Source organism: Lissotriton helveticus, chromosome 5_1 (genome assembly GCF_964261635.1).
Source record: "Lissotriton helveticus chromosome 5_1, aLisHel1.1, whole genome shotgun sequence".
Taxonomy (NCBI): Eukaryota; Metazoa; Chordata; class Amphibia; order Caudata; family Salamandridae; genus Lissotriton; species Lissotriton helveticus.
Window position 1 is genome coordinate 2,032,746,417 of NC_136065.1, and position 26,018 is coordinate 2,032,772,434.

Sequence of the window (26,018 nt, forward strand, 5' to 3'; positions counted from 1 at the left end):
CGACATTTACCGGTCTCATAAAGAGACACGTCAGAACCCGCATCCACCGAAGTGGACACTTCGTTTGTGAGTCTGGGCACCACCAACCCACGGACCAGGAGTCAATTTAGATTGGTCCTGTCTAGATACTACCCCAGCAATGGTACTCACCGGGCAGCACGGAACGGAAGGCCTCGGACGGGACTGGACTGCTACGACGACGAACTTCGGGCTTCGGACTTCAGTTACGGGTGGGCCTCCGGATACCTCGGACCTTGGACTCTCGGCTTGGGCTCTGGTCGGGACTCGCCGCGTTCCTCCACCGTCTCGTTCGGATGCTGGACCGCCTCCTCCGTCTCCTCCGTGGGCCTGAGGGATACTTGAAGCAGAAATATCTGCACGTGGCCGGTATGGTTCCGTCACGGCTGCAGAGGGTCAGGGGGTCGGCGTGGCTTCACCGACGCGTGGGGAAAGGGCAAGTCCCTATTCGGGCGCCATTATGTGGTATATAAATAAATAATACCGGATCTATTTTTGGATGAATGAATGAATAACAGATAGCTCAATAAAATAAGAGTCAAGATTCGAGGTAGTAGGAGTTTCTGCAGGTTTATTACAGCATAAGGACAGGATCAGGACAACCTGCATAGGATGACCCAGCAGCTGCTGGGGCTTGGTCTGGGATGAGCGCGCTAACTTTTAATAATAATACATCAACTTATATACATAGCGCAAACACATAGCATTACATTGCAGTAGGCGTAGCAGTGGGTGGAGCAGAAGGCGTGACGCGTAGCAGTCGCGAAAGATAACAGTAAAAAGAGGTGTAACTGGGAGTATACATAGACATGTGATGCAAACGTAACAGAATATGTCATGAATGGGCGGAAACATAGGAGGGGGCTACCTAAGGAGCCGGGACCTCTAACCTAATGGTGCGCGAAAACTGGCAATGACGTGTTACTAGGAGAAGCTGGGGGCTACGAACTCTGTGCTAGGAGCAGAGACTAGAGTCTGGAGGGTCGGAGCGACATGTACCTAAACCCTATCTGGTATCTAATGTTTAGGGAACATGTTGATATAAACTAGAAGTCATGAGGGGAAAAGCTAACTTGATTCTAAGACTGGACCATGCATTATTCTACATGTAGTGCGTGATGAAGAATATTAAATGACCATTAATACAGTATTTCTCTAACGTGGAGCCGAATAGGCTAGACAATGACGGAAACTATTGATGCAGTTCAGTAGCTTAGGAATGCAGAGAAGAAGGACTGAACTGATAGCTGGAATCATAACATACTCTTGGCAGACTCAGAGGCAGAGCCAAGCTGCACCGGGCACTGCGAGGCAGGAAGTAAGTGAAGGGTCGAGGATACAGGTGGGGGCTGTATCGCTCCTCAGCGAGGCTTTCAGGAGACAGGAGCTGAATCTGATGTCCGGGCCCTTTTGAGGCCTGGAAACGGGGACTTTATAATGGAATAACGTGCACACTGAGAAACGTGGCAACATAACTTTACATAGGCCTGATATTCGTAGTATTCACGAGGACTGGAAACTGACATACCAGAGGTGGACACAACTGTAATTGCGTCATTAATCAGACATGGGGAATAACATATGCATATTGGTCATGCACACATAACATATGATGGATGAAGCGTAGGGACACAGAACATGGCAAAATTTACTTTTCCACAACGTCAAAGGCTGTGAATATTGTCTTTTGTTTGATAACCAAATTGTTTAACTAGGTGATATCCTTCAGAAATATATCTAAGTTTGGATCTTGTTTTTTTTATATTTTTTTATTTTTTTTAGAGTTTTAAATAGCGCGAACTAGACCTGAGACTTCAGGCATCAGAGCGCTTTACATGAGAACCAGTTTCGTTACAGAAGAACACATTCAGTGTGATTTGCCCAGAATCACAGGATGTTGAGCGTTGTTTGCCGACACTCGAACCCGGTACCCCAGCTTCGAGGTCGACCGATCTAGCCGTAAGGCTACATCCTTACATCTTTGTGTTGCCAGGTTGTTTTAGTGTGTTTTTTGTAACCTCCGTAGCATTATCAGTTATCTGGCAGATACTTTACAACCATCACAATAGAACTGACTTCCTGTTAGACAAGAGAGAGTCTGTCTCAGACTCAATTTTTACACCAGTGAGGTTTTTTTCTAGATCATTTGATAAGGAATGGGCATCTTTCAATATAAAAAATGTTTAACATTGAGGTGAACTATGATTTCTTTTTCAGAAATACTATTGTCGTCCATTAAGGACCACACGCGGTTTGATACAAATTACATTTCTTTGTGTTTATTCTGTTGAAGCAGGGAGGGTGACTACATCCTGATGAATGCCACTGGCTAAGTGAATATCAGCCCCACATTGTCAGGGACAACTGTGATTTCTGGAACATATACTGTTTGATGATTTAGCTAATTTGCATCATTCCTCTCCTTAAGCCATACTCAAACTGCAAAGCTAGTCAATGTAAATATGACCTTGTTGGATTGTTACTTCTTCCAGGGTACATCTTGCTGTGTGGACTCATCTAAACCATCACCCTCAGTTATCAGGAGTGAGAAAGTGGACAAAGGGAAGGCTAGAAGGGTGGTTTCAAGTGTTGGGAAAATATACTTAGAAATTGGGATCTAACCGACCATGTGTTTTTTGTTTTATTTTTCCAGGAACATTTCCCGCAGAACTGGGTAAGTTTAATAAATAGTGTCAAACATTATCATGTATTCAAATTACCAATTAATTGGTCTGAGTTTACAGACTCTCTATGTTCTTCTTACTTTTAGTGTGCAGATACATCAAACCTGGTGAATGTAAGTAAAATTGATTGAGTCACTGAAACATATTCTTGATCACTTTGACTTCTGTAATTTGGCACTTGGGTTCTGGTTATAGTGCTATGACATGGCATACTTGGGAATCACCCACAGGGCTGACTTGATGTACCAGGAATCATCACATGCAGTCACTGGATAGAGGTGTGATTTATAAGGAGTCCTTCTGAGCCACAAGGAGGGATCATGACAACCTGACATTTACTGTAATCACCTAATAACAATAGAACATTTCTCAGGCACTGCAAGAGAAAGAGAAGGGCCAGAGGCCTCTGTAACTTTGGATTCAGTATTTACCAACATATCAATAACCTAATTTGTGTGGCTGAAGCAAAGAACTTTTCTGCAAAGGTTGCCAAATAGATTAAACTAAAAATGTGTTTTGCTGAGAGTGTTATGTTTTTCCTGAGCAGGTGTTGAAAACAGGTAAAGAGGGGGAGTAACAATTGTTTCTGAGCTGTAATGGTTCCCTATAGGTTGTCATCGATGTTTTTGTTCCATGGTTCTGTTGGTACATAAGCGTACTGAGCAACGATCACTTTGGGCTCTAGTAGTTTGTTGGTTTTTCAAGAGAGTTCTTAAGCTAGGGGTTAATTTAGTGACGTTTGCTGGCAGAATAGTTTAGTTAGATTGTCTTGGGCATGATGTGGTATCTGTATTAGGACCTCTTTCTTGAAGAGACACTATGCCCCTGCTGCCTTTTTTTTCTAAATCTAACATTTGTTTTAACCATCTATACTTTGATGGCCATCCTATGAAAAAAGTGCATTGATTAGAGAGTTTAATCGTTCAGCATATGAGAGCAGCATGCCATGCCTAGCACATGCCATGGCTTGACCAAGCTCAATGCGGCTTCAGAGGTAGTTAGTTATTGCAACCATGAACTATGCATTGGGAACCAATGAGACACACATACGATATTTTAATCAACCAAATAAATGCCACACATCTTATTGATTTAAACAAACCATCTTTCAATCGTTACTCTGGCATTATACATTTGTCTATATAATTTACATTTTTCTAATGAGCACAGTTTCAGTTATTTCCTTACAAGTTAAAAAATCTACTCACTAACACTATGTAGATAGGTATTTTACATTTGTTATTTATTTCCACATTGTGAACATATATACACACAATATATAGAAGTATTAAATATATTGCCCTTGTATAAGCATACTTGCGATTTAGCCACGCCCCCTTGGAGGCCACGCCCCCTTCTGCCCAGGTATTTAAGCGGAAACCCTCTCGCTGCCTGCCAGAACCCTGATCCTCCTGAGGCGAAAAGCCGGGAGCTAGAGCAAAATTGTTTTTATTCTTTGTGTGTCACTCTTTATCTTGCTGATTTTAAAAGCACTCTTTACCTGCTACTAAAGACTTGATACCGCCATAATCTCCGCTCAGCTGCCCCAGCGCTGACAGCGGGTTTGTCCACAAACAAACAAATTCGGCGCCATTGCCGGCGTGCGATTTAGCCACGCCCCCTTGGAGGCCACGCCCCTCCCCTCCCGCCAAAAGCATGTGTCATTTCCGTACGCGCAGCGGGCGCGCCGTTTGCGCGCCGAAGGCGCGCCTAAGGCAAGCCCGTCTGCGCCTGTCCGCGCCTCGACCGTGCCCAGGGCCAGTCCCCCTGCCCGTCCTGCTGTCTCTGTCCGCACTAGCTGGACCAAATCCGAATTACTCCTGTTTAACCCCACAACCTGTTCTACGACCACACGCTGTATCCCTGATTACCTGGAGGACTCACCTTTCTACTGCCCTCACTGCAACTTTACGCTCCCGCCCTGGAGCCTCCGTCCCCCTCCCCGATCTAACAAGCCTAACCGCCTGTCTCACCCCCTGACGCTGAAAGCGGGCCTGGTAAACTGCAGGTCATTACCCCGCCATGCCAACGAGATCTGGACGTCTATCATCTCTGAGGATTGGAACATCCTATTTCTCACCGAGTCTTGGATTACTGACTCCTCTACCCCTGATATTCACCTTGCCACCCCGCCAGGCTACACCATAAAAGGCATCAATCGAGCTGGTGGCAAATCAGGAGGTGGGCTAGCCATCATACTCCGATCCCACTTGCATTTGAATACCACCAAACTGACTAATATCGGGATTATAGAAGCCATGTACTTCTCTGTCTCGGACTCCGCGGCAGTAATACTGGTGGGTATATTAGTTTACAATCCCCCAACCGCCCCCACTCTTTCTCTTACTGCACTTATTCACCAGGTGGCCGATCTCTCCCTTAAACACCAACACTTTTTGGTGCTGGGTGATTTCAACCTTCACGTTGATAACTCTCTCTGTCCAAAAGCGAGTAGCCTGACAGAAACTATGCAGAGTCTGAATTTACTTCAACTAGTCAAGGGCCCTACTCACAGAGCTGGACACACCCTTGATCTAATTTTTGCCAACTTCCCCAATATCACAGTCCTATCCTCCCTCCCTCTCACCTGGTCTGACCATTTTCTTATCCCTTTTGATCTTACAATGGGCTCGATACCTGCCCCTTTGGTACCCAGAAAAGAACCGGGGAGAAAATGGCATAAGGTCACCTGTGCCACCTTAGACCCATTATTCCACTTTGACCCGGACCCCCTTTCCACTGACATTGACGGAAATGTTTCCAGGCTCAATACTTCACTAATACAAGCCATTGACTCCATCGCCCCCATTAAATCCATCTCCTCCACCAGGTCCCGCCCTTCTGCGCCTTGGTTCTCTACCACCCTCCGTGAGGAAAAGAGTAGATGTAAAGTACTTGAACGCAAGTGGAGGCTGAACTACGACCCTGAAGCCAAAGCCATTTACAAATCCGCCTTGAAAAATTTCCTTAAAAATAAAAAAACAACTATGAGAGATCACTTCTCACTACAAATCGCCAACGCCAAGAACTCATCTAAGACCCTCTTCACCATTGTCAAAAATGTCATCAACCCCCCCGCCAGGGCCTCCCAGCACTCCGCTAGCCAGGCACTATGTGATGGACTCTCGGACTACTTCCTGGAAAAAATAAAGAAACTCTCCGCCTCATTCCCCGATGGGTTACCCCCCCAGTCCCCCAACACTAGACCCCCTAGACCCGCCTCTCTACAGTCCTTCAACAAACTGACTCTGGAGTCCGCACTCAGGCTATTCACCCAATGCAGATCTGGTGCCCCCTCCGATCCTATCCCTGCCAAACTCATGGGTGAGTTGGCTCCCTCACTGGCCCACTCCTTTCTCTCCATTTGGAATGCCTCCCTTCATCATGGCTTCTTCCCTACCTCATGGAAGGAAGCAATGGTGGTCCCTATCCTGAAAAAGCCCGACGCCGACCTATCTATATTTGCTAATTACCGTCCCATCTCCCTCCTCCCCAAACCCGCTAAAATCCTGGAAAAAGCCGTGCAACTGCAACTAACGGAGTTTTTGGAGAACAACTCTCTGTTGCACGACTCGCAATCCGGATTTCGTGCGGGTTTCAGCACGGAGACGGCTCTTCTGGAAGTGGCTGAGACCATTCGCGAATGTGTGGATAGGGGCGAGGAGGCCATGCTTGTCCTCCTCGACCTATCCGCCGCCTTTGATACTGTCTCCCACTCTATCCTCCTAGACCGTCTCAAACTGGTCAGCATCGGTGGCACTGCTCTTACCTGGATTGAATCCTTCCTCACTGGAAGAAGTCAGAGGGTGATGCTCAGGCCTTTTAAATCAGAGGATAAGCCCCTGCTGTATGGCGTGCCGCAGGGTTCTGCCCTCAGCCCTCTGTCTTTCAACGTCTATCTCGCACCCCTGGCCGCCGTGGTGGAGTCCTGTGGAGTCAGGGTGGTCTCTTATGCTGACGATACTCAGCTGATATTTTCCTTCAGTGACCACTCGGACTCCACATTTGCCAACTTCCGCCAATGTCTTGACGGCATTCGCGTCTGGATGACTAACAATCATATAAGACTCAATGCGGATAAGACAGAGGTGATGTTTTTTAACCAGAAAAACCCTATCCCCCCCTCACTGTGGTGGCCCACTGCACTTGATCCCGCTCCCTCCCCTGTTCATGCAGCCCGCAACCTAGGCTTTCAGTTTGACGACTCTCTCTCATGCAAATCCCAAGTCAACAAGGTCACTTCTGCCTGCTTCATGAAACTTCGAATGATCAGGAAGATACTTCCCTACCTCCCCTTGGACGCCCGCCGTACAGTCACCCAGGCCCTCATAACTTCCCACCTGGACTACGCTAACAGCTTATACGCTAGCGCTCCTCAGTATCTAATCGATCGACTCCAGATCGTTCAGAATGCGGCGGCCAGACTGATCGGAAACATCCTCTACCGCCAGTCAGTCACCGCTTACCGTAAGGAGCTCCACTGGCTCCCCATTGCTAGCCGCATTCAGTTTAAGATCCTCACCCTCGCTTTCCGAGCTATCAACGACCTCGGGCCGAACTACCTGAAAAAGTGAGTGTCCATACCTCATTCCATTAGATCCTTGAGATCTAACAACCTCCGTCTTCTGGTCTCTCCTCGCTTTCGACGCACCAGAATGGGCGGCAGAGGGTTCAGCGTTATCGCTGCTAAACTGTGGAACCGTCTCCCTATCGATCTTAGGTTCTGTCCTTCTGAACATTTTCCGTGCCAGATTAAAAACCTGGTTGTTCTCCGGGCTCTGATTCCCATTGTGTTGCTTCCACTCCTTCCCTCTTCCCTTGAGGCTCTGGTTCTAGCGCCGGGACACCCCTTATGGGGTAGCTGTGCGCTCTATAAACTACAAAAATAAATACTAAAAGGTGCACCATGTATCTTCATATATCACAAAATTCACACCAAGAGGTAACAGCGGGGCCTGGTCATTCCATTCAGAGACAAGTCTTTCAATCCTAGTGTCTTTTTTAACTCCTATTTAATTGAGTAGCTCCTCTTGGAAAAAGCGTGGATGTGTTTCGGCCAGTTATATTTTTATGGCCTTCTCAGGACCTAATTCAAGGACTGAATTGTATATTCTCTGAAAACACACTTTTATACAAAATTAAATACATTCCCATATTGTTTTATCATTCAAGAAACGTCAGATTGCATTCCACATATATTCATATTCGACCAGGCGATAACTGGTCTGCAGCTCACTTCTTGCTTGTGTAAAGATAAATTTTATAATGCATCTCCCAATCTATTAGGTTACTTCTCATTAATATTCTTATTAATAGTCATAAGCTTCTTTAAACCCATATTATCCCTTTATAGTACCTCCATGTAGACAATTCACTAACTGGAAACCAAGCCTCAATTTTGGGACAAGAGGACCAGGAAGTTTAGAGGGGACGTGCATAATATATAATGGCTAGTAATCCGAGGTGGTGTTGTGTTCAGTGCATGGCGCATTTTAGTTTTCCCTATGTTAGCCTAACTGTGCATGAAACAGACCGCATTTGCTTTGCGCATGTTACTATATCAACGCGCTTATTTTTGGGCCTCATTGTACTTTCACACAGAACTTGCATCAGTTTTTGCGTTCTGTTCTTTCCTGGGATTTAGTCTGAAAATAGCAGACAAGGTCGAACAACAATGTCCCTTTTCCCCGTTATTTCGTTTTGGTTGGGCACTAGCACCTAGACACAACACAGGAGAGCATCTGTGTTTTGTGAGCATATGAGTCTTGTCTTGTAGGTATGCACAGTAATGTAACACACATATAGAGAAAGAGTTTCTTAGAGAAGATCACAGCTATACCTGAGATGTAGAACGTGTACCTGTGTATGCTAGGGTACGAGATCCGTTACTAATCTCAGAGATCTTTGTTATATAATCATTCTGCTTCTGTATAAGGGGAGGGAGGTTAGGCTAATCTGTCTTATAATATGACAAGGCTTTTCATAATATATGGTTTACTGACTACGCTGATGGTATTTTTGCTAGGCATTTATTTTCTGATTGTGGAACGAATGCTGCATTCTGGAGCAGATTTCAAACTTCCTTTGTGTCTCTGTTATATCTTATTGTGGACATGAATGTGAGAGTAAAAGGGAGTGCCCCGTTACCACATTCCCTGAGAGGGTCGGGAGTGTTGTGTTCTGGGGTGTTAATTCACTTGTCTCTTTGGGTAGGGTTAGGAGGGCAAGTGATGGCACTAAAAAACTCCTGGTAACTATATTTTTCAACAGCAGTTATATCATGCTCCATAGATGTTGGGGAAGCTGGACCAGTGACCAAACAACTCCAATTATAGACAAATACAGAATGTTTATTATATAAAAAAAATATATATATAGATGTTTCATTCATATACAAAATATACTGTTCGGGGCATGTGAGCTGTAGATAACTTGCTTATGCATAGATCGCCATCTAGTGTTGGGCCTGGATTTTTACAATTTGTTTATATTCGAAGAAGTCTTCCTAGTCATGAGGTAGGTGACTCCTCCTTTCGGTGATAGTGCGCATGGACATTGACGCCATCTTCAGATTGTTTATTTCCGCCATCGGGTTCGGATGTTATTCACTGCGCTCCGGCTCAACGCTGATCCTTCGGTTTCCGTCGGTGCGTAGCACACTCACCATCTACGGTATTGTTCAGGATCAGGTTTTCCATTCTCTGCATATAGTGTTTATTGATAAAAACCCTATTTTGAACGGAGAGCTTGTGCTAGGCCTCGGGCCTATCCTCCAGTTCGACTCGCAGTCAATGGAACGAACTCCCTTTAAATTCTGTCATCGGTGCCACACCAAATACCCACGCACCGACTCACACGAAGTGTGCAACCTGTGTTTGTCACCAGAACACAGTGAACAGGGCTGTGACGCGTGCCGAGCTTTCTGCTCCACAAAGACTCTTTGCGACCATCTGGCTCGACGACATGACATGCAGAGCCAACACACAGGCTCCATTCCGGACCTCTTTGGACTTGAATCTGCCGAAGCAGCGGGTCCAAAAGTACTACCTCGGAAACTGCATCCACCTATGAGGGCAATAACCAACCCTCAGGCTCTAAAAATTACTTCAGAGTGGATAAGGGGGTTACAGAGGGAACAACGGCAAAGGCAGAGTTAAAGGTTCTAGCACACGTACCTTCCCCTCCAGTGCAAAGCAGTGACTTGCCCATAGTTCCCCCGACCACTTAACACCTGTCGGGGGAAGACTGTCACATTTCCTACCAAAGTGGCAGTCAATAACAACAGACAAATGGGTTCTACAAATTATCCATTCTGGTTACTGACTGGAGACCCATGCCAGGCTTCACATGCATCCACTTCAGGAATGCATAGCCAGTCAGTGGAACCAGTCACTCGGTCTGTTAGCCGATCTAGTGTTGGTAAGCAGCCGTACTCATCGCCCTCTACAGTGGTGGAACACACAAAATTTGTCAAAAGGACGGTCGTTCATAGACCCGGTTCCACAGATAGTACTGACAGCGGACGCATTCCTCACTGGCTGGGGAGCTCATATTCAACAACACACAGTGCAAGGTCTGTGGAGCCACCAGCAAAGGTTGCCCCACATCATCATTTAGAGCTGATGGCAATCTATCTAGCTCTCAAAGCCTTTCAAGATCACCTGTCTGGCAAAGCTGTCTTGGTTCGAACCGACAACATGACAGCTATGTATTACATACAGAAACAAGAGGGGGGGACACACTCTCCAGCTGTCCCACTTAGCTCAAGACGTCTGGAGGTGGGCTATTGACCACAATATCTATCCCCTAGCGGAACACCTCCCAGGAGTCAACAACCAGATTGCGGACCTCCTCAGCAGACAGAGGTATCAAATACACGAATGGCCTCGAACGGAAAATGCTACTTACCCAGTATGCATTTGTTCTTTGCATGTAGAGCTGTAGAATCTCATGCTCCCACCAACCTCCCCGGGTACCTGTGACTGCTGTAGTTCTCGTGTTACTATTCATACATACACATGGACATCTCTATTCGTTACTACTTCTCCATTCTCTCACCCTCTGCGGGAAAACAATCTGAAGATGGAGTCAATGACGATGCGCACTATCACCGAAAGGAGGAGTCACCTACCTCGTGACTAGGAAGACTTCTTCCAATAAAAACAAAGTGCAAACATCCGAGCCCAACACCAGATGGCGATCTATGCATTATATGAGATTCTACAGCTCTACATGCCAAGAACAGCTGCATACTGGGTAAGTAGCATTTTCCTTATAATTATTTTAAAATATATCATCCATACTGTTAAGCATGCATATCTCAACCATACAATCATACATCCATATTCAGCAGTGAATCGCCACTTAATAATATCTTGCTATCCGTCCATGGATACAACATGCATTTCTTTGTTTTAAATTATCATTTGGCAAATGATAAAAGCTTAAACGAGTGGTAATCAATGGCAACACAGTTTCTTATATATAATAAAGCTTGTAATCTAGAATCACAATCTAGACTGCTAGAGTTGTATAATTTATTCAGTTTTATGCATCATGGCTGTAAGATCCAATCTCCTACGCACATTTCGGCTGAGAGCCTTTATCAGGAAGCAATGTATTTTGAGAAACCGTTCCTGTTTGATGCTCATGGATATCTCCGACATCAATATCCATAAAATACACTTAAGTCCGTGAGTGCCCAGTTTGGTATATTTCTGTCCAAAAAAGAGAATATGGCTGACAGCAACTTCTACTGCTGTAATAGATGATGACCCCGAACATAACATGACTATATGGTGAGAGCACTCTGAGCCATAAGTCTACACTACCCCTGAGTTTCACTGTGCCGTTAAAACTCCAGAATGGACAAAAAATTGCACAACGAGGTGCGGCTCCTCGTAGGATGAATTGCTACGCTAGGAGGGCAAGTGAGACACTATAGCGAGTTGGACTCAGGCTCATGGGTACTGAGGTGGTATGGTAACTCAGTCCCTACCTACTTGGTCCCAAGCATTGTTCTGTTCCCTATCAGAATCCCTTCAATAGTGTGGGATATACAAGTTCTAACATGTACCGATATGTCAGTATCCGTATTTGAACCCTATTCTCAATGAACTTTCGAAAATAAACTTACGGTAGAACAATTACAAAGTTCTCACCTTTATTTCACTCAGTTCAGCATAGAACAAAGCAGTCACTGCTTCCTCCCCCACTCGGTTTCAATCAGGGCTAAATCTTAGGGAAGGGATTAATAATCATTTTCATCCAGACACCGCAAACGCATTCAGAAAGTCACTGTAAAGCAAATGATTATATTCATTATGTTCCTTAAATAATGTGGCAGCGAAATGTACAAGGTACAACATAAGGACAATGTATGGAAAAAGTTTTGTTTTTTTACTAAATTTTGAATAGTTCAATTGTTTTTGGTACCACACATTTAATTTCATAAAATGTAGTGAGTATTTGTTTTTGTACTTTGTACTTAGGATTTATAAAGCGCCTGAATCACCCCCCAGGGGCATCGTTGCGCTCGCGAACTGCAAAGTTGGAAAGAAACAGGAAAGTAACTTATTTTTCTTTTTAACTTTATTTTTCAGTTTTGCAATTACAAACAAGGAACGCCCTTCCCCGCCCCCCCCCCCCCCATCCCCCTCCTAGGCATCATTAATAACATTTGGTCGCAGATCGACAGACTCATTATGGCACATAGCAGGTTAGGACAACATCTGAAAAACACGGAAGTTCATGTGGTACTATAGCATAAATCACTACATTATGGACAACGTGAAGGAAGATCGGCCAGGCCCCATATCGCACATTCTGCAAGTGACCCCTCAGTGATCCTCCCCTCCCTCAGCCTCAGATTCTGACCCGTGTCCTGAAAAGAGTTCGCCACTGGTCCCCTCTGAGTCGCTGTGTAATGACTGTTCGTCAGTAGTTAGACCCGCCATACACATGGTACGCCATGCTAACAGATCATCATGTAATTTTTCAGCCTTCCGAGTGGCTTGCATGTGTGTTTCCTCTGCGAGGGTCCATTCCCTCACGTCTTTAAGCCAAATTTCCACCTCAGGGGCCCACTGTCCCATCCAAGTGATGGCTACTCAACGCCTAGCCAGCACCAACATAAGTTGCAACAGTTTAAATGGAAGTTTCCTTTTTCTAGGCTTGGGTACTAATCCCAACAGACAGTGCAAGGGGGATAGTTCAATTCGAAGACCTGTAGTGGCCGCTATACGGCCGACTACCCCTGTCCAAAAACTCCCCACCAACAAGCACTCCCAGGCCAGGTGTAGGAATCCCGTGCCTGCCGCACCACATCTGGGGCAATTGTCCCTCCTGTCTTCTGAATAACGACTCACCGATTTCGGGGTGAAGTAGGTGCGGTGCATAAAGTTAAAGTGGATAAGCTTAAAGCGTGCATTACAGGATACCCGCCATGTCAAGATCCCTATGCGCTTATGCTGCCCCTAGTCTAGGGGTGCATCTATGTCCGCCTCACAGGCCGCCCACGCTGGTGGCACCGGGGGTGCGGAATCGCGTTTCATAGCCGCATAAAGTAAGGCTATCAACCTTCGTCCTTTGCCACAGGACAGCAAGATATGTAAAGTGTGGGTCATTGGGGGTATCTCCGGGCACCGCGGCCAGACCGAGCACAATATTGAGCACAATCCTTGATAATGCAGATATTGACCGCCCCATAGGCCGAATGACTCCTCCGCCTGCTCGTATGACAAGAAGCACTCCGAAGGGTATAGATCAGCGAGAACCTCACATCCCACGTCCCTCCATGCGCTAAATGACATATGCTGCTCTATGTCCATCATAGGTGCCAATATCCAAATCGGCAGTTCCCTGTGGAATGGGGCCGAGTGCAGAATCCTTTCAATAAAGCGTTGCCATATTGCAGCCGTATGCCTCGCCACATAAGGGAGTTCAGCATTAGCACTGGATCCACGCATCAACGCCACCCGGAGGTCCTGTACCATGGCCCTTCCCGCTAACAATCGTGTCTCCCACACGTCCGTGTCTACAAACCACCTGGCTGCCGGAAGGAGCTGTGCCGCATTATAATAGAGATCGAAGCGCGGAGCCTCCAACCCTCCCTCCTCGAAGGAGCGCACAATGGTACTTAGGGCCACTCTGTTACGTCGCCCCGCCCAAAGTAGGGATGTGAGCAATGTGTTGAGGATCCGGAAAATCCTAGGAGGAAGAGGACACAAGGAGTTTTGAAGGACATACGGCGTCCTTGGCAGCATCACCATTTTGGCGATTGCCAACCGCCCCATTAGGGACAGTGGTAGGGTGTTCCAAAATAGTATGGATTGCCGGAGGGACGTAAGCACCCTATCGGCGTTATGGGCAAGGGACTGTTCCTCGGTCGAGGTCACATGTATTCCCAAGTATCGGAAACTGGTGCGCTCCCATCTTAGGCCATGCTCCTGTAAGTCCTCCAGAGGCACCATGCCAAAGCCGGATAATGGGAAAATAAGGGACTTATTACGATTGAGGCGCAAGCCCGACACCTCACCGAAACGATCCAGGAGGTGTAACAACCTCGGGAGCGCCTCTCTGGGGGTCGTCAAATAGAACAAAGCATCATCCGCGTAGAACGACAGGACATTGCAGGTGTTCCCCACCTGAATACCCCCACTGCTGCAGCTCTGTACGGATCTTGACAGCAAACTGATCTATAGCCAGAGCGAAGAGTAGCGGCGAGAGGGGGCAGCCCTGTCTCGTGCCCCGACCCAGCTGCCACTCCTCCGATATTGCACCAACCAGACGCACCCGAGCTATAGAGGATTCTAATCCAGCGGGCGAAGTTGGGCCCAAAGCCCAAAGTCCGGAGAACCTCTTGGCGGTATCCCCAGTCGACGGTATTGAAGGCCTTGGCGCGATCTATGGAGACCAAGACCGTCTGCTCTTCGCTGTTTTGCACCTCGTGGGCCAACCGTCTAAGGTTCATTGCCGTGTTACGCCCGGGGATGAAGCAGCATTGGTCTTGGTCCACTAAATACTCCATGTGGGGTGCCAGCCGGATGGCCAATAGTTTTTTGAGAATTTTGATATCCGTGTTTATCATAGTGATCGGCCGATAGGAGGAGGGGTCGTGCTTGCCCACCCCCAGGTTTGAGGATCATACAGATTTCCCCTTGAGCCATGCTCTGTGGGAGTTCTTCTCTCTCGAACGCCTCCAGGTAGACCTGTAAAAGGAGCGGGGCTAAATTGTCCCTGAATTTGTGATAAAATTCCGGGGGAAACCCATCGCTTCCCGGCGATTTGGCACCAGGAGGTGGGCCAGCGCCCCATGAACCTCAGGCAATGTCAGGTGTGCGTCCAGCTCCTCCCGATCCGAATCCGAAAGGGTCGAGACACGTAGCCCCTGTTAATAGGGGAGATAAGAGGCCTCAGAAATATCCGCCTCCGCGGAGTATACTTGCTGTAGATGGGAATGGAGAACCTTTAGGAGGGCCTTCTCTGAGTAGACCAACTCTCCCTCACGGTCCCGAAGGACAACAATGCGCTCGGGGGTCTGCTCCTGTTTCAGAATCCAGGCCAATAGCCTCCCTGAATTATCACTCTCTCTGTGGAGGCGCTGCCGATATTTGCCCAGGGTGTATTTGTCGAGCCTATCTAGGGTATCATGGAGCTGCGTCCGGGCAGTCTGTTCCTCCCGCCTCTGTAGTGCGGTAGGGTCCACCACATGTTGGGCGTTTAGGAGGGTATCTTCCGCCTTTTGGAGATCTTGGAGGAGCTGCTTTCGGACACCATAGGTAAGTCCCATGCATGCGCCCCTCACTACCGCCTTCAGGGCTTCCCACTTGGTGAACAGGGACACGCTGCCCTCCCCCCAGTTAATGTCTATATAGTCTTCGATGGCTTTACCCATGTGATCCTTTCCCACTTGGTCCTGGAGGATATCCACTGGGAGCCTCCAAGTCCGGGGGCGGACAACCTGTGGCTCCCATTGAACCATGCAAGCCACTGGGGAGTGGTCCGACAGGAAACGGGCTTGAAGCGTTATATCCACTGTCATGGTGGGTTCGGCATTCGCTATCAATACTCTATCCAGGCGGCTGTATGTACTATGTGTGAGGGAGAAGCATGTGTACACCTTCTGTGCCGGGTGTCGTAGGCGCCAGACGTCCACTGCCCCTACGTTTTCCATGACCTCTTTAAGCTGTGTAGTCATACGGGGTTTTGTACCCGCCCGGGGTGGGAATCTATCTAACACGGGGTCAAGGATACAGTTGAAGTCTCCAAACCAAAGCAACGGGGTACCCAGGTGATGAATCAAGGCGTTTTGCAGAGACCCGTAGAACGGCGGGTCATCAATATTGGGTGCATAAGAATTCAAGATAACCAGGTCCCTGCCATCAAGCTTGGCCCTAAGAAGCAGGTAGCGACCCTGAATGTCCGCTTCCATATACTGGATTGCGAACAGTACCCCAGGCACCACCCAAACCAGAACCTAGCATAGGTAGAGAAGGACGCGTGAAACAGCTGACCATGCCATTTTCCCCCCAATTTTTGTGCCCCGTCTTCCCCAAGGTGGGTCTCCTGCAAGCAAGCAATGGATATTTTGTGTCTTCGAAGGAAGGAGAGGACTCTATATCGTTTAGTGCATGTGCCTAGCCCCCATACATTCCAGCTCATAAATTTATACCCCATGATTTCCAGTAGAATTCATTCTACTTCATCAGACTGTTCACAGAGTATGTCCCAACCAGTGCCCGACCTGCAAAACCAATAATGCCTAAAACATGTCCCCTCAACGTCCCCTTCAAATAAGCCCCCGCCACCTGCGAGCAAATTATCAGCAACAACCATATACGCCAATATGCCCTTACCCTGCTGGTGCCAGGACGTGCACAGCCTCCCCATTCACCCAACGAGGCAAATACACTCAAGAAACAAATCAAGGAACTCCCCCTCCCCCCCCAGTCCCCCCCTCTCCCAACTCCCTGCCAGGCCCAGTGCTAATACAAAAACATACGTACCGGGCTCGACTAGGCGGCCCAATTCCAGACTCCTCCCCATCCACACCCCCCTCCCCACCCCCCTTCATTCATTCATACATTATACATAGCGGGGAAACCCTCCTGCAAAGAATATTTGACACGGGCCCCACACTCTGAAGTGGGCCCAACGCATTCCGAGGACCTGCCATTGGCCAAGCATGTTATACCCTCGGTCTATAGGACCCTTAAAGAAGGATCTGCTGCCTCGGGAGTCCCGGTCCCCCCAGTCTCTGGGACCGCCAGAGCGGTGAGCGACGTGCTCTCTGCCGTGACCTGCAGTGTTTCCGGGACCAGTATATCTTCGGGCTCATGTGGCTTCAAGGCCCCTGTCTCGTCTTCAGCATCCGACTGGGCCAGATGTAGAGCCCCATCGACCCCCACAGTGACCCTGCGGCTCTTCTCGCTTTCTGCAGCCTCGGAGCGGCGTCTTCGCCTGTTGGAGCGTTTCCGTGGTGGTCGAGTTCCCCATTTCTCACGCAGTCCCCCATGTTCACCTGGCGGTAGGTCATCTCTCCTGATCTCCAGCCATTCCCAGACCTCTTCCGGTGAATCGAGGAAGTGCGCCTTTCCCTGGGACAGCACCTTGAGTTTGGCCAGGTATAGCAGCATGTATTGCAGGTGCATCTCCCGGAGCTTTTGCTTAACTCCCAAAAAAGACTTTCGCTGCTCTTGGACTTGTTGGGTGTAATCCGGGTAAATGGAGATTCTGCTGTTTTCAAAGGAAAGATTTGCGGTTTCCCTTGCCGCACGTAGAATACAGTCCCTGTCCCGATAATTTAGAATCTTGGCAATGAGGGCCCGCGGCGGGGCACACGGCCGCGGCAGGGGGGGGCAGAGCCCGGTGCGCTCTCTCAATCACAAAGACCTCCGATAGGCCCTTTGGGCACAACTGAGTACAAATCCAGTTCTCGAGGAAACGCTCCGCATTGCCCGCCTCTGCCCGTTTCGGCACCCCAAGGACCCTGATGTTGCTGCGACGCGCCCTTCCTTCTGCATACTCCGCTCTCCTCTCCAGGGCACCCGTCATGGCCGTAAGCTGTGAGACCGTCTTCCTGAGGGAGGCCAGCTCACCCTGCAACTGTTCTATGTTGCCCTCGGCATCGGAGACTTTATCCGCCACCTTTCGGAGGTCCGTCCTCAATAGGTTGACATCGATGGACACCGTTTCTATTTGGCCCTCCAGCGCAGTGTGGGATCCCAACAGGAGAGTAACTTAGAGAAATAAGGTCTTCAAAAGCTTGCGAAATCTCAGGAGGTCTGAGCATTCACGTGAATGGATTGGAGTTGATTCCAGAAGATAGAGGCGAAGTGGAAAAAGGCTTTGCCACCTAGCCGAGCTTTCTTGCTGCGTTGGACCACAAGTAGAGATTTAGTCCCTGAGTGTAATGTCCTAGGAGGCTGATATTTTTTTAATTTCTCTGCTAAATAACTAGGGCCCTTGCCGTTTAGGGCTTTATGCACAATGCCGCAGATCTTGAAGCAGATTTGCTTCCGTACAGGCAACCAGTGCAATTTCTGCAATAGGGGAAGACCGAGGGTGAGGGCAGGAGCATTGGAGACCAGCCGTGCCGAGGTGTTTTGGACCACTTGCAGTTTGTTCAGTGATGCTTCGCTGGCTGAGATCAGCAACTCGTTGCAGTAGTCTAGTCAACTCCATACTAGTGCCTGGATCAGGGTTTTATGAGAAGACCAGGGGAGGAAGGGAAATACTCTTCGCAAGAGACCTGGTGCATCTATTGTGAGATATATTGCATGGAAGCAAGCGCCAATGGAGGTAGAAACCTGCTCCTTCATGATTAGTTTCTGGTCCACTCGTATCCCTTGATTTTTTACCACAGTCTTGGGTTCCTGTGCAGGTCCCAATTTTGTAGGCCACCAGCTGGGAAACTATCTTGAAGGGGCATCACCAAACAGCATAATTTCCGTTTTGCCCGCGTTAAGCTGGAGGAAATGTTGTCTCATCCAGCTGGCAATGGCTTTCTTACTTTCTGAGTGGGTGGACTGGGCATTGGGATCATGTTTGTCAAAAGATAGCAGGAGCTGAGTATCATCAGCATAGGAGATCGGTATCATCCGCATAGGAGATGGGTGTAAAACCTAACTTCCTGAGTAAAATTGCCAAAGGAGTAAATAGATTTCAAATAAAGTGGGACTGAGACGGGATCCCAGAGTTACTCCTTTGGTTAGTTCCGTAGTCTCAGAACGGAAGGGACCCAGATTGACAGTCTGGGTTCTATGCGAGAGGAAACTCATCATCCATTGTCAGGCTGTTCCTTGTATCCCAATCTCACTGAGTCTCCTGAGCAATGTTTTATGCGAGACAGTGTCGAAGGCCACTGACAAGTAAAGTGGTACAAAAGGGGGTGGTGATGGACGGAGCATCTGAACCAATCAAACACTCGCACCCAGTCAAGAGATCTGGGTTTAATCCATCACCGTTCTTTAGCCCACTCTGCCACCGCAGTTCAGACATGGCCATATGCAAATCAGTCTGACCCTGTGCCTCATGGGAACATTCCAGCCCGAAATGCCAAGCCATGCCTTCCCTGGACCGGAATCAAGCTTCCTAGGACCGGTTTCTGGCATTCCAGCCGTCTTCAGCCAGGCTTGCTTGAATCCAGTGGCAAAGTGAGCAAGGGACTCACGTCTGAGAATGCCCTGCCAACTTATGCCGAACAAAGCGGTACAAAAGGGGGTGGTGATGGACGGAGCATCTGAACCAATCGAACACTCACACCCAGTCAAGAGATCTGGGTTTAATCCATCACCGTTCTTTAGCCCACTCTGCCAACCCAGTTTAGACATGGCCATATGCAAGACATGAGTCTCTTGCTCACTTTGCCACTGGATTTAAGCAAGCCTGGCTGAAGACGGCTGGAATGCCAGAAACCGGTCCTAGGAAGCTTGATTCCGGTCCAGGGAAGGCATGGCGTGGCAGTTCGGGCTGGACTGTTCCCATGAGGCACAGGGGTCAGACTGATCACGTTAAACTAGGATAAAGTGCTAATGCAGGAGTACCAATTTTTTAAATAACTGCGGGCACTAAACCGGAGTGCAATCTCCCTTTACTGTGGGGATATTACAACTTTCAAATATTTAATGGTGAGCCCTTTCTTAAAGTTTTTTTTAAATGTTTCTCCCTGACATCTTTACATATGTTTCTATGTGGCCCCATTTCTGTGATAGAAAATAAGACCTTAATAAAATGTTGTACGGCTGGGATAATATGGCTAATAGGTGTCTCTAGTTTTTGTCACTGATTTCTCAAGCATCAGTCAGTTCTATGGTAGCTGCAGCCTTAATTAGAAAATATGTTCCCAGAGGTAGATCTTATGATATCTAAACCTACCTCTTCTGGTTTACAATTCCTGAATAATCAAACTTTGCCCCCTCTAATATCTGCCAGTATGCTACAGTCACCTTCACTTCAAGCCATGTAGGAATTTCCCATGTGAGTAAGACTGAAAGCTTTATTAATGTGCATAGAGATCAATAGTGATGGGAAGTTTGTAATTCCCAGCAGACAGACCATGGTGTCCCATATGTCTAAGAATTTGTAATTTGACAACAGTCAAGTTAAAGGGGTCTGGCCTCCTACAGGTGGCACAGAACATCCTGCAGTGCCCCCATCCCCGCCCCGTCTTCACGGAGCTCGTATAGCTACAGTGACAGGTGGACCTTCTCAAGGACCATTCGCTATAATCCTACATTGGGAAGCCTGGCAATACTTTTTTTTAAACATCTGGGTAAGCCAAAGCCCCTTTTGTTTTTGGTGAATTTGTATGCCGCAAACAAAAAGTCAAAGCAGCATTTGTAAGGACTAATATGTGTAATTCTGCAAAAATGTACTAGTCTTGGTATGATCACCATTGTAATCATGACTGTGTGATCTAGCCAAAACATGTATCTACATTACCATTTAGACAGGCCTTTATTTACGTCCGTGTCAGTGGGGCTATATTGGCTCTATGGATGTCTGAAACCTTAGGGGCTATGTAAATGCCTAAATGTTTAGGGGAGGTTGTTCTTTCATTGTAAAAGACTTAGCGGCCCCTCGCTCTTTATTTAGATATTTGTATCAGTTACAGTTCGGACTTCTTGTAGTTTACTTTGTAACCTGGTACGTTTTCAAACTCCTTTAAAAGAACCATAAGATGGGGTCTAGTTCTTCTGGAGTCAGCAAGACATCATCTACAAATAGTGATATTGTCTCGGTCATCCATCCAACATCACCAGTGCCAGTAGCTCGCTGGTCATTACAAATAAGAGAGAGGTCATAATAACCCCACAGTTGTGATCGAAAATTACATGTATCTATATGTGTGCCTTTGCTGAGACATAAGGTGCCTAAACATCTTAATCCAAGTCTAACCTAATCCAAACCCCGGCATCATTTTTCACAAGAGTGTTCCAGCTCACCGTGTTTAAAGCCTTTTCTGTGTCTAAAGCTGAGTCAGACCTATTTTTTAGGTCTCGCCTCTCAATGCGCATGCGCATTGAGCAGAGCGAGACTATAGGGGCTTAAATAAGCTTTACCTAGACTGGCGATTGACTGGCGATTTGATGCTGTGCCCGTGCGCTTTTAGGTCAATGCGCAAGCGCATTGACCTAAAATGCGCGTGCACATCATCAAATCGCCAGTCAATCACCAGCAGCACTCCTCTCACACCTTTGAAGTGAAGCTTAGCTTCACTTCAAAGGACCCTGCTGCTTCACACCCTCATCGCCGCTCTCCCCGCTCTGCCCCCTCCCCTGCCCGCCGTGTCGCATTTCTCCTCCCCCCTCCCCTTCTCTGCCTTCCCTCCGTCTTGTTCAAACAAATATGCTTTTGTTTCACCTTTTCCTGTAAGAATACTTTGATTAGTGGTAGTAGATTTCTTGTACTTTTTTATTTCCTGCAAATTAACTGAAGTGATAAGATCTCATTGAAGCAAGTGATCGCGCTATAGCAGTCTGTCATTGCATTTCTCCTCCCCCCCTCCCCTTCTCTGCCTTCCCTCCGTCTTGTTTTTTTTACCTGCTCCGCCCCCTCCCCTGCCCGCCGTGTCGCATTTCTCCTCCCCCCTCCCCTTCTCTGCCTTCCCTCCGTCTTGTTTTTTAAACGCAGCGCTTACAAACATAGACAGCATACACAAAAGCTTTCTCAAAATACAGCATGAGAGAATTCTTCACAGACTCACATGCATGCACTCACATACACCCACCCACATGCACACTCAGACACACACACACACACACACACACACACACACACATGCACACACACTCACATGAATACTCCCACTCAGACTCACACGCACACAACTAGCACAACTAGCGGCATCCAAGGAGTGTTATGTTTTCCCATCACAAGGAAAGCATGTGCAGCACATTTTCTGCCACATACGAGAAATATCACAAACGCTTGCGTAGGATGTATTTTTATGTAATTTTGTATGCTAAAGTACTCAGAGAATAGAAGAGTAATTAAATACTTAGTTCCCCTAGAGCTTTGACAAGGACATTCTCTGCCTTTTCCAGGAGCAGTTAAATGTGTTTCTTCTTTGCCGCTATGCAACCACACAAATGGCCAAATAGCTGATGCCGATTCACAATTAATTTGAAAAAACAACGTCTCCGTAAGTGACCAGTTCTTTGCCTGGATAACCTTGATCCAGCTTTTGCCCATGACCAGGATTATGATGCATGAACCGTCTTGTTATTTTGCCACTAACTTTACCAAGAAGTGGGATACACTATGGTAACCTCACTCTGTGCTTTATGTTATTTTGGATGTCGGAGAAACGACAGCCTTCCCCCTTTTAAACCAGCTGGCTTCATTGCCAAGCTTGTTTCCTTAGTATTGTGACAGCAGAGGATCCTAAGTATTGAGGACTCCCCAAGGCTTTATGCAGCTCGGTTTCATGTAAGATGAGCGAGCGAGTGAGTGAATACTCCCACTCAGACACACACGCACACAACTAGCACAACTAGCGGCAGGCTGAAACACAAAGTAAATAATAAATAAAAAACAACATGTAATCTTTGACAGGGATTACACTGCCACTGACAAAGGTAAACAAAAGTTAGCTCAGGATCTGCAACACTGCATGTTCTTCTCTTCGCTCAAGTTTGACTTGCAACTGTGGGGAGGGGGCGGTGTATTCGCCAGAGCACTTCCACCTCATAATCTGGAAGCATAAATCACCCCGCCCTCCCTCTCCCCATTGTTCGGCTCCCATTTCCTGTAAAGTTCAATTCACAGTTTCTGTATTTTGTGGTCGCCTTTACATAGTGCATTACACAGTGAGTTACAGCCCTCAGTTCACGACAGGCGACACTGTTTCAAGCTGTTTTCAAGCTTTCAAGCTTTATTACAAATCACAAAAAAGATGTTAATATTTCACTTCTGTTCTTGGATTTTCGTCACAATAAAAAACACTGAATATAATCTTCACAAAAGTTATTTACAAAAGTTTAAGCTATTGCCATTACAAATTAAATAAGTTATTTAACAATTAATTTAACATAAAAAATAAAAGCCATTGTTATTTGTAATATTAATACATCTAAGTCACGTAAATAAAAAACATGTTGCATTACAAATGTTATAGGTGTCACATTTGCGAAAGTTATAACTATTGGCATTGTAAATGACAGAGCTATTAATTTAGCTATTTTAACAAACACATAAATAAAAAAGAATTTAATTTATAAGACCAATAGCTCAAACTTTCCTAATGCGAGACCTATTGCATTTCCAATGCTTGTCTTATCAAATGTCTGCCTTTCCTAAAAGAACACCGATTGGCCTTTATGAATCAGATCCAGGTGAATTGTTGCCAGCATGAAAATATAAGGAGTCACACCTGTCTGTTGTTAATTACCGATGGATACACTTACTGTCTGTTGACCCGGAAATTACCAAAGAGCAGTATTCATTCCTCAGTACAGTATCTGAAACTTCAGGCACCTTTGAACTCACCCTTTACTGTAAGGTTCTGAAATTATAATAGATTCTGAGATTCATCATCTTTCTCCTTGGAAATCTTCTGTAACATCACCCCTGATTGCTCAATGGTCAGATAGAGGGTGAGAAGGAGAGTCATGTGAGGGATGGATGGAATGATAGTATGAGGCATGAGGGATGGGTGGAGGTGGGTGGAAGGGAGAGAGGGGTGAAGTGGGGTTAAAAAGATGGGTGCAATTAATGGGAAGTGAGAAGGAATTGGCCACTATGATTTGAGATCTAATGTATCATTTTTTTGTTTTACTACAGCAACTTTTCCTACAGAAAGGGGTGAGTTTATTAAACGGTAATAAAAGGCTTTTTGTAATCTGTTTACCATTGTTGATTTTGATGTCATAATTCATTCATTTTCTTCTTACTTTTAGAGTGGAGATACATTAAAACCTGGGCATGTGAGTAAAACTGATTTAGACTGACCGTCCCAAACACTAACTCATGCGTGTAGGCTTTTCAAAACTGTAAGTCTGATGTTTTTGAGGGGTCCTGGTCATTAAATTCATGCAGGGTCCGCATAGGATGAGCAAATGCTTCTGAACCAAATAAAAAATATATATCCTTCTGGGAAAGAGAAAACCGGTCAGCTCAAGCATTTGGCACCTTCTAGCTGTATAGCAGTGTTTGCTGCATCCTTATTAATAAACTGAGCAGACTTGCTTCAGAACTTATAAGTATATTTTTCAGCACAAGAGCATGGCTCTGAAAAGGCATGGGCCTGGCTAAAAATGCCCCCCTCTGCACCCCTCAAACCCTCTTCTGAGATCCCTGCATCAGAGGGAGGGACAATGACAAGCTGTGATCATTGTGAAGGAAGGAAGAGGCTATGATAGCTTGGGCAATTACATGGCTTACTATGGCCTAGTAGATTTGTTGGGAGTAAGAGCAGTGGGGCAGAGCCACAAGAAAGTGGCAAGACTTCCCAGGAGTTATTCAGCTGCCTAGAGATGACATAACTCATCATGGGAGTACACAGTCACAAGGAGACGTAATAACCCACCTGGGACCGTATTACAGAAGGTGCCCTAGGGGCGTAACGGGCATTTGTGCCCAGGGCACTTTGGTATTATAGAAGGGGGCGCAGTTGCTTGTGCTTCCCCTTCTATAATACCAATAGCGCTGGTGCACTTAAAGGCCAGCGATACCTTCCCAGGGTGTTCCGTCATTTGCATAGGGGCGTGCCCTATTCAAATGAGGGAATTCCTTTGACTCTGTATCCGTGCCATATTTCAGATGCGGGCGCAGAGTCGAAGAAGCCCTCAGAAGGCACTTGAACAGTGCGCCATTTGAAAGGTGGCGCACCGTCAGTGCGCCCCCTGAGAGCAGCCCTCTGCAGGAGGTAAAGGGGGTTCCATGGACTCCCCAGACATCACTGACTACACCGGCCTGCAAGGTCGCAGCCACCGTAGGGGCAGTGCATTCACCATAATGGGGCACATTGGCATTGTTTGCGCCTGGCGCACCTTTTTAAAAATGCGCCGGGTGCAACCAATGCCAATGCGTAGTACAGCCCCTGGAGGCACAAAAGTTACATCTGTACACAGAAGAACATCTACATCCTTTTGGGGTCAAATATAGTTATAGGGAATTGTTGAAACTCCGTTTGAGCCACATTGTTACAGAGAGCTGACATGTCTCACCTGGAGGTCTGTACAAGACAACTTGAACGGGAGAGAGAGGATGTCAAAGATTGTTGCACTTCCTCTTCAAACCCACGTGAACATACAAAAGGTGTAACCACTTAGGATAGTGCCGCAGGGCAATGGATGGTCTGCAAACCATTAACAAAGGGAGCCTGTAGTAGGCAATGACATTTGCGCACAACCTCTGAGTCGTACTGAGTGGTAATTCCACCCTGCACGATTACAGATTTTTCTAGGTGTAAAAATGCACCATGTTTTTCTACACCCACATTTCCATCTACTGGAAAGTAGCTGCAAAATGTACATTGAATCAAGAAATCCCATGCTGTTGTTTTCATTGGCACCTGAAAAATACCAGCCATGCCAGTAAAATGCTCAATTGAAAGCCAGTAAAAAAGTGAAACCGTCTCAGAATCTGGTAATTGTTTGAAACCCCAATTTAAGGTAGGTAGCAAATACAAAAAGAAATCACAAGTCCTTAGTGAATATTAGAGAAGAAACAAGGCCCTTCCATAGTAAATGACTAGTATTTTGTCTGAGGTGGCAACCATATTGTTAGTGGGTTTGGTAATTCTAGTCTCCACATGTTCTTCCCAATTCCAGGCTAAAAATCTGCGATGGCTGGTAACTCCAATGGAGACAC

At 46.8% G+C, this 26,018-nt stretch overlaps 1 protein-coding gene across 1 annotated transcript in view; it reads left to right on the forward strand.

Annotated features, from left to right (window-relative positions):
• Positions 1-26,018, forward strand: part of LOC144756213 (E3 ubiquitin-protein ligase TRIM39-like) — a 173,202-nt gene that overhangs the window by 47,243 nt on the left and 99,941 nt on the right. The window contains exons 5-8 of the mRNA XM_078645825.1: positions 2,672-2,692; positions 2,789-2,815; positions 23,988-24,008; positions 24,104-24,130. Of these exons, the coding sequence (XP_078501951.1) occupies positions 2,672-2,692; positions 2,789-2,815; positions 23,988-24,008; positions 24,104-24,130 (96 nt within the window). The remainder of the gene's footprint in view (positions 1-2,671; positions 2,693-2,788; positions 2,816-23,987; positions 24,009-24,103; positions 24,131-26,018) is intronic.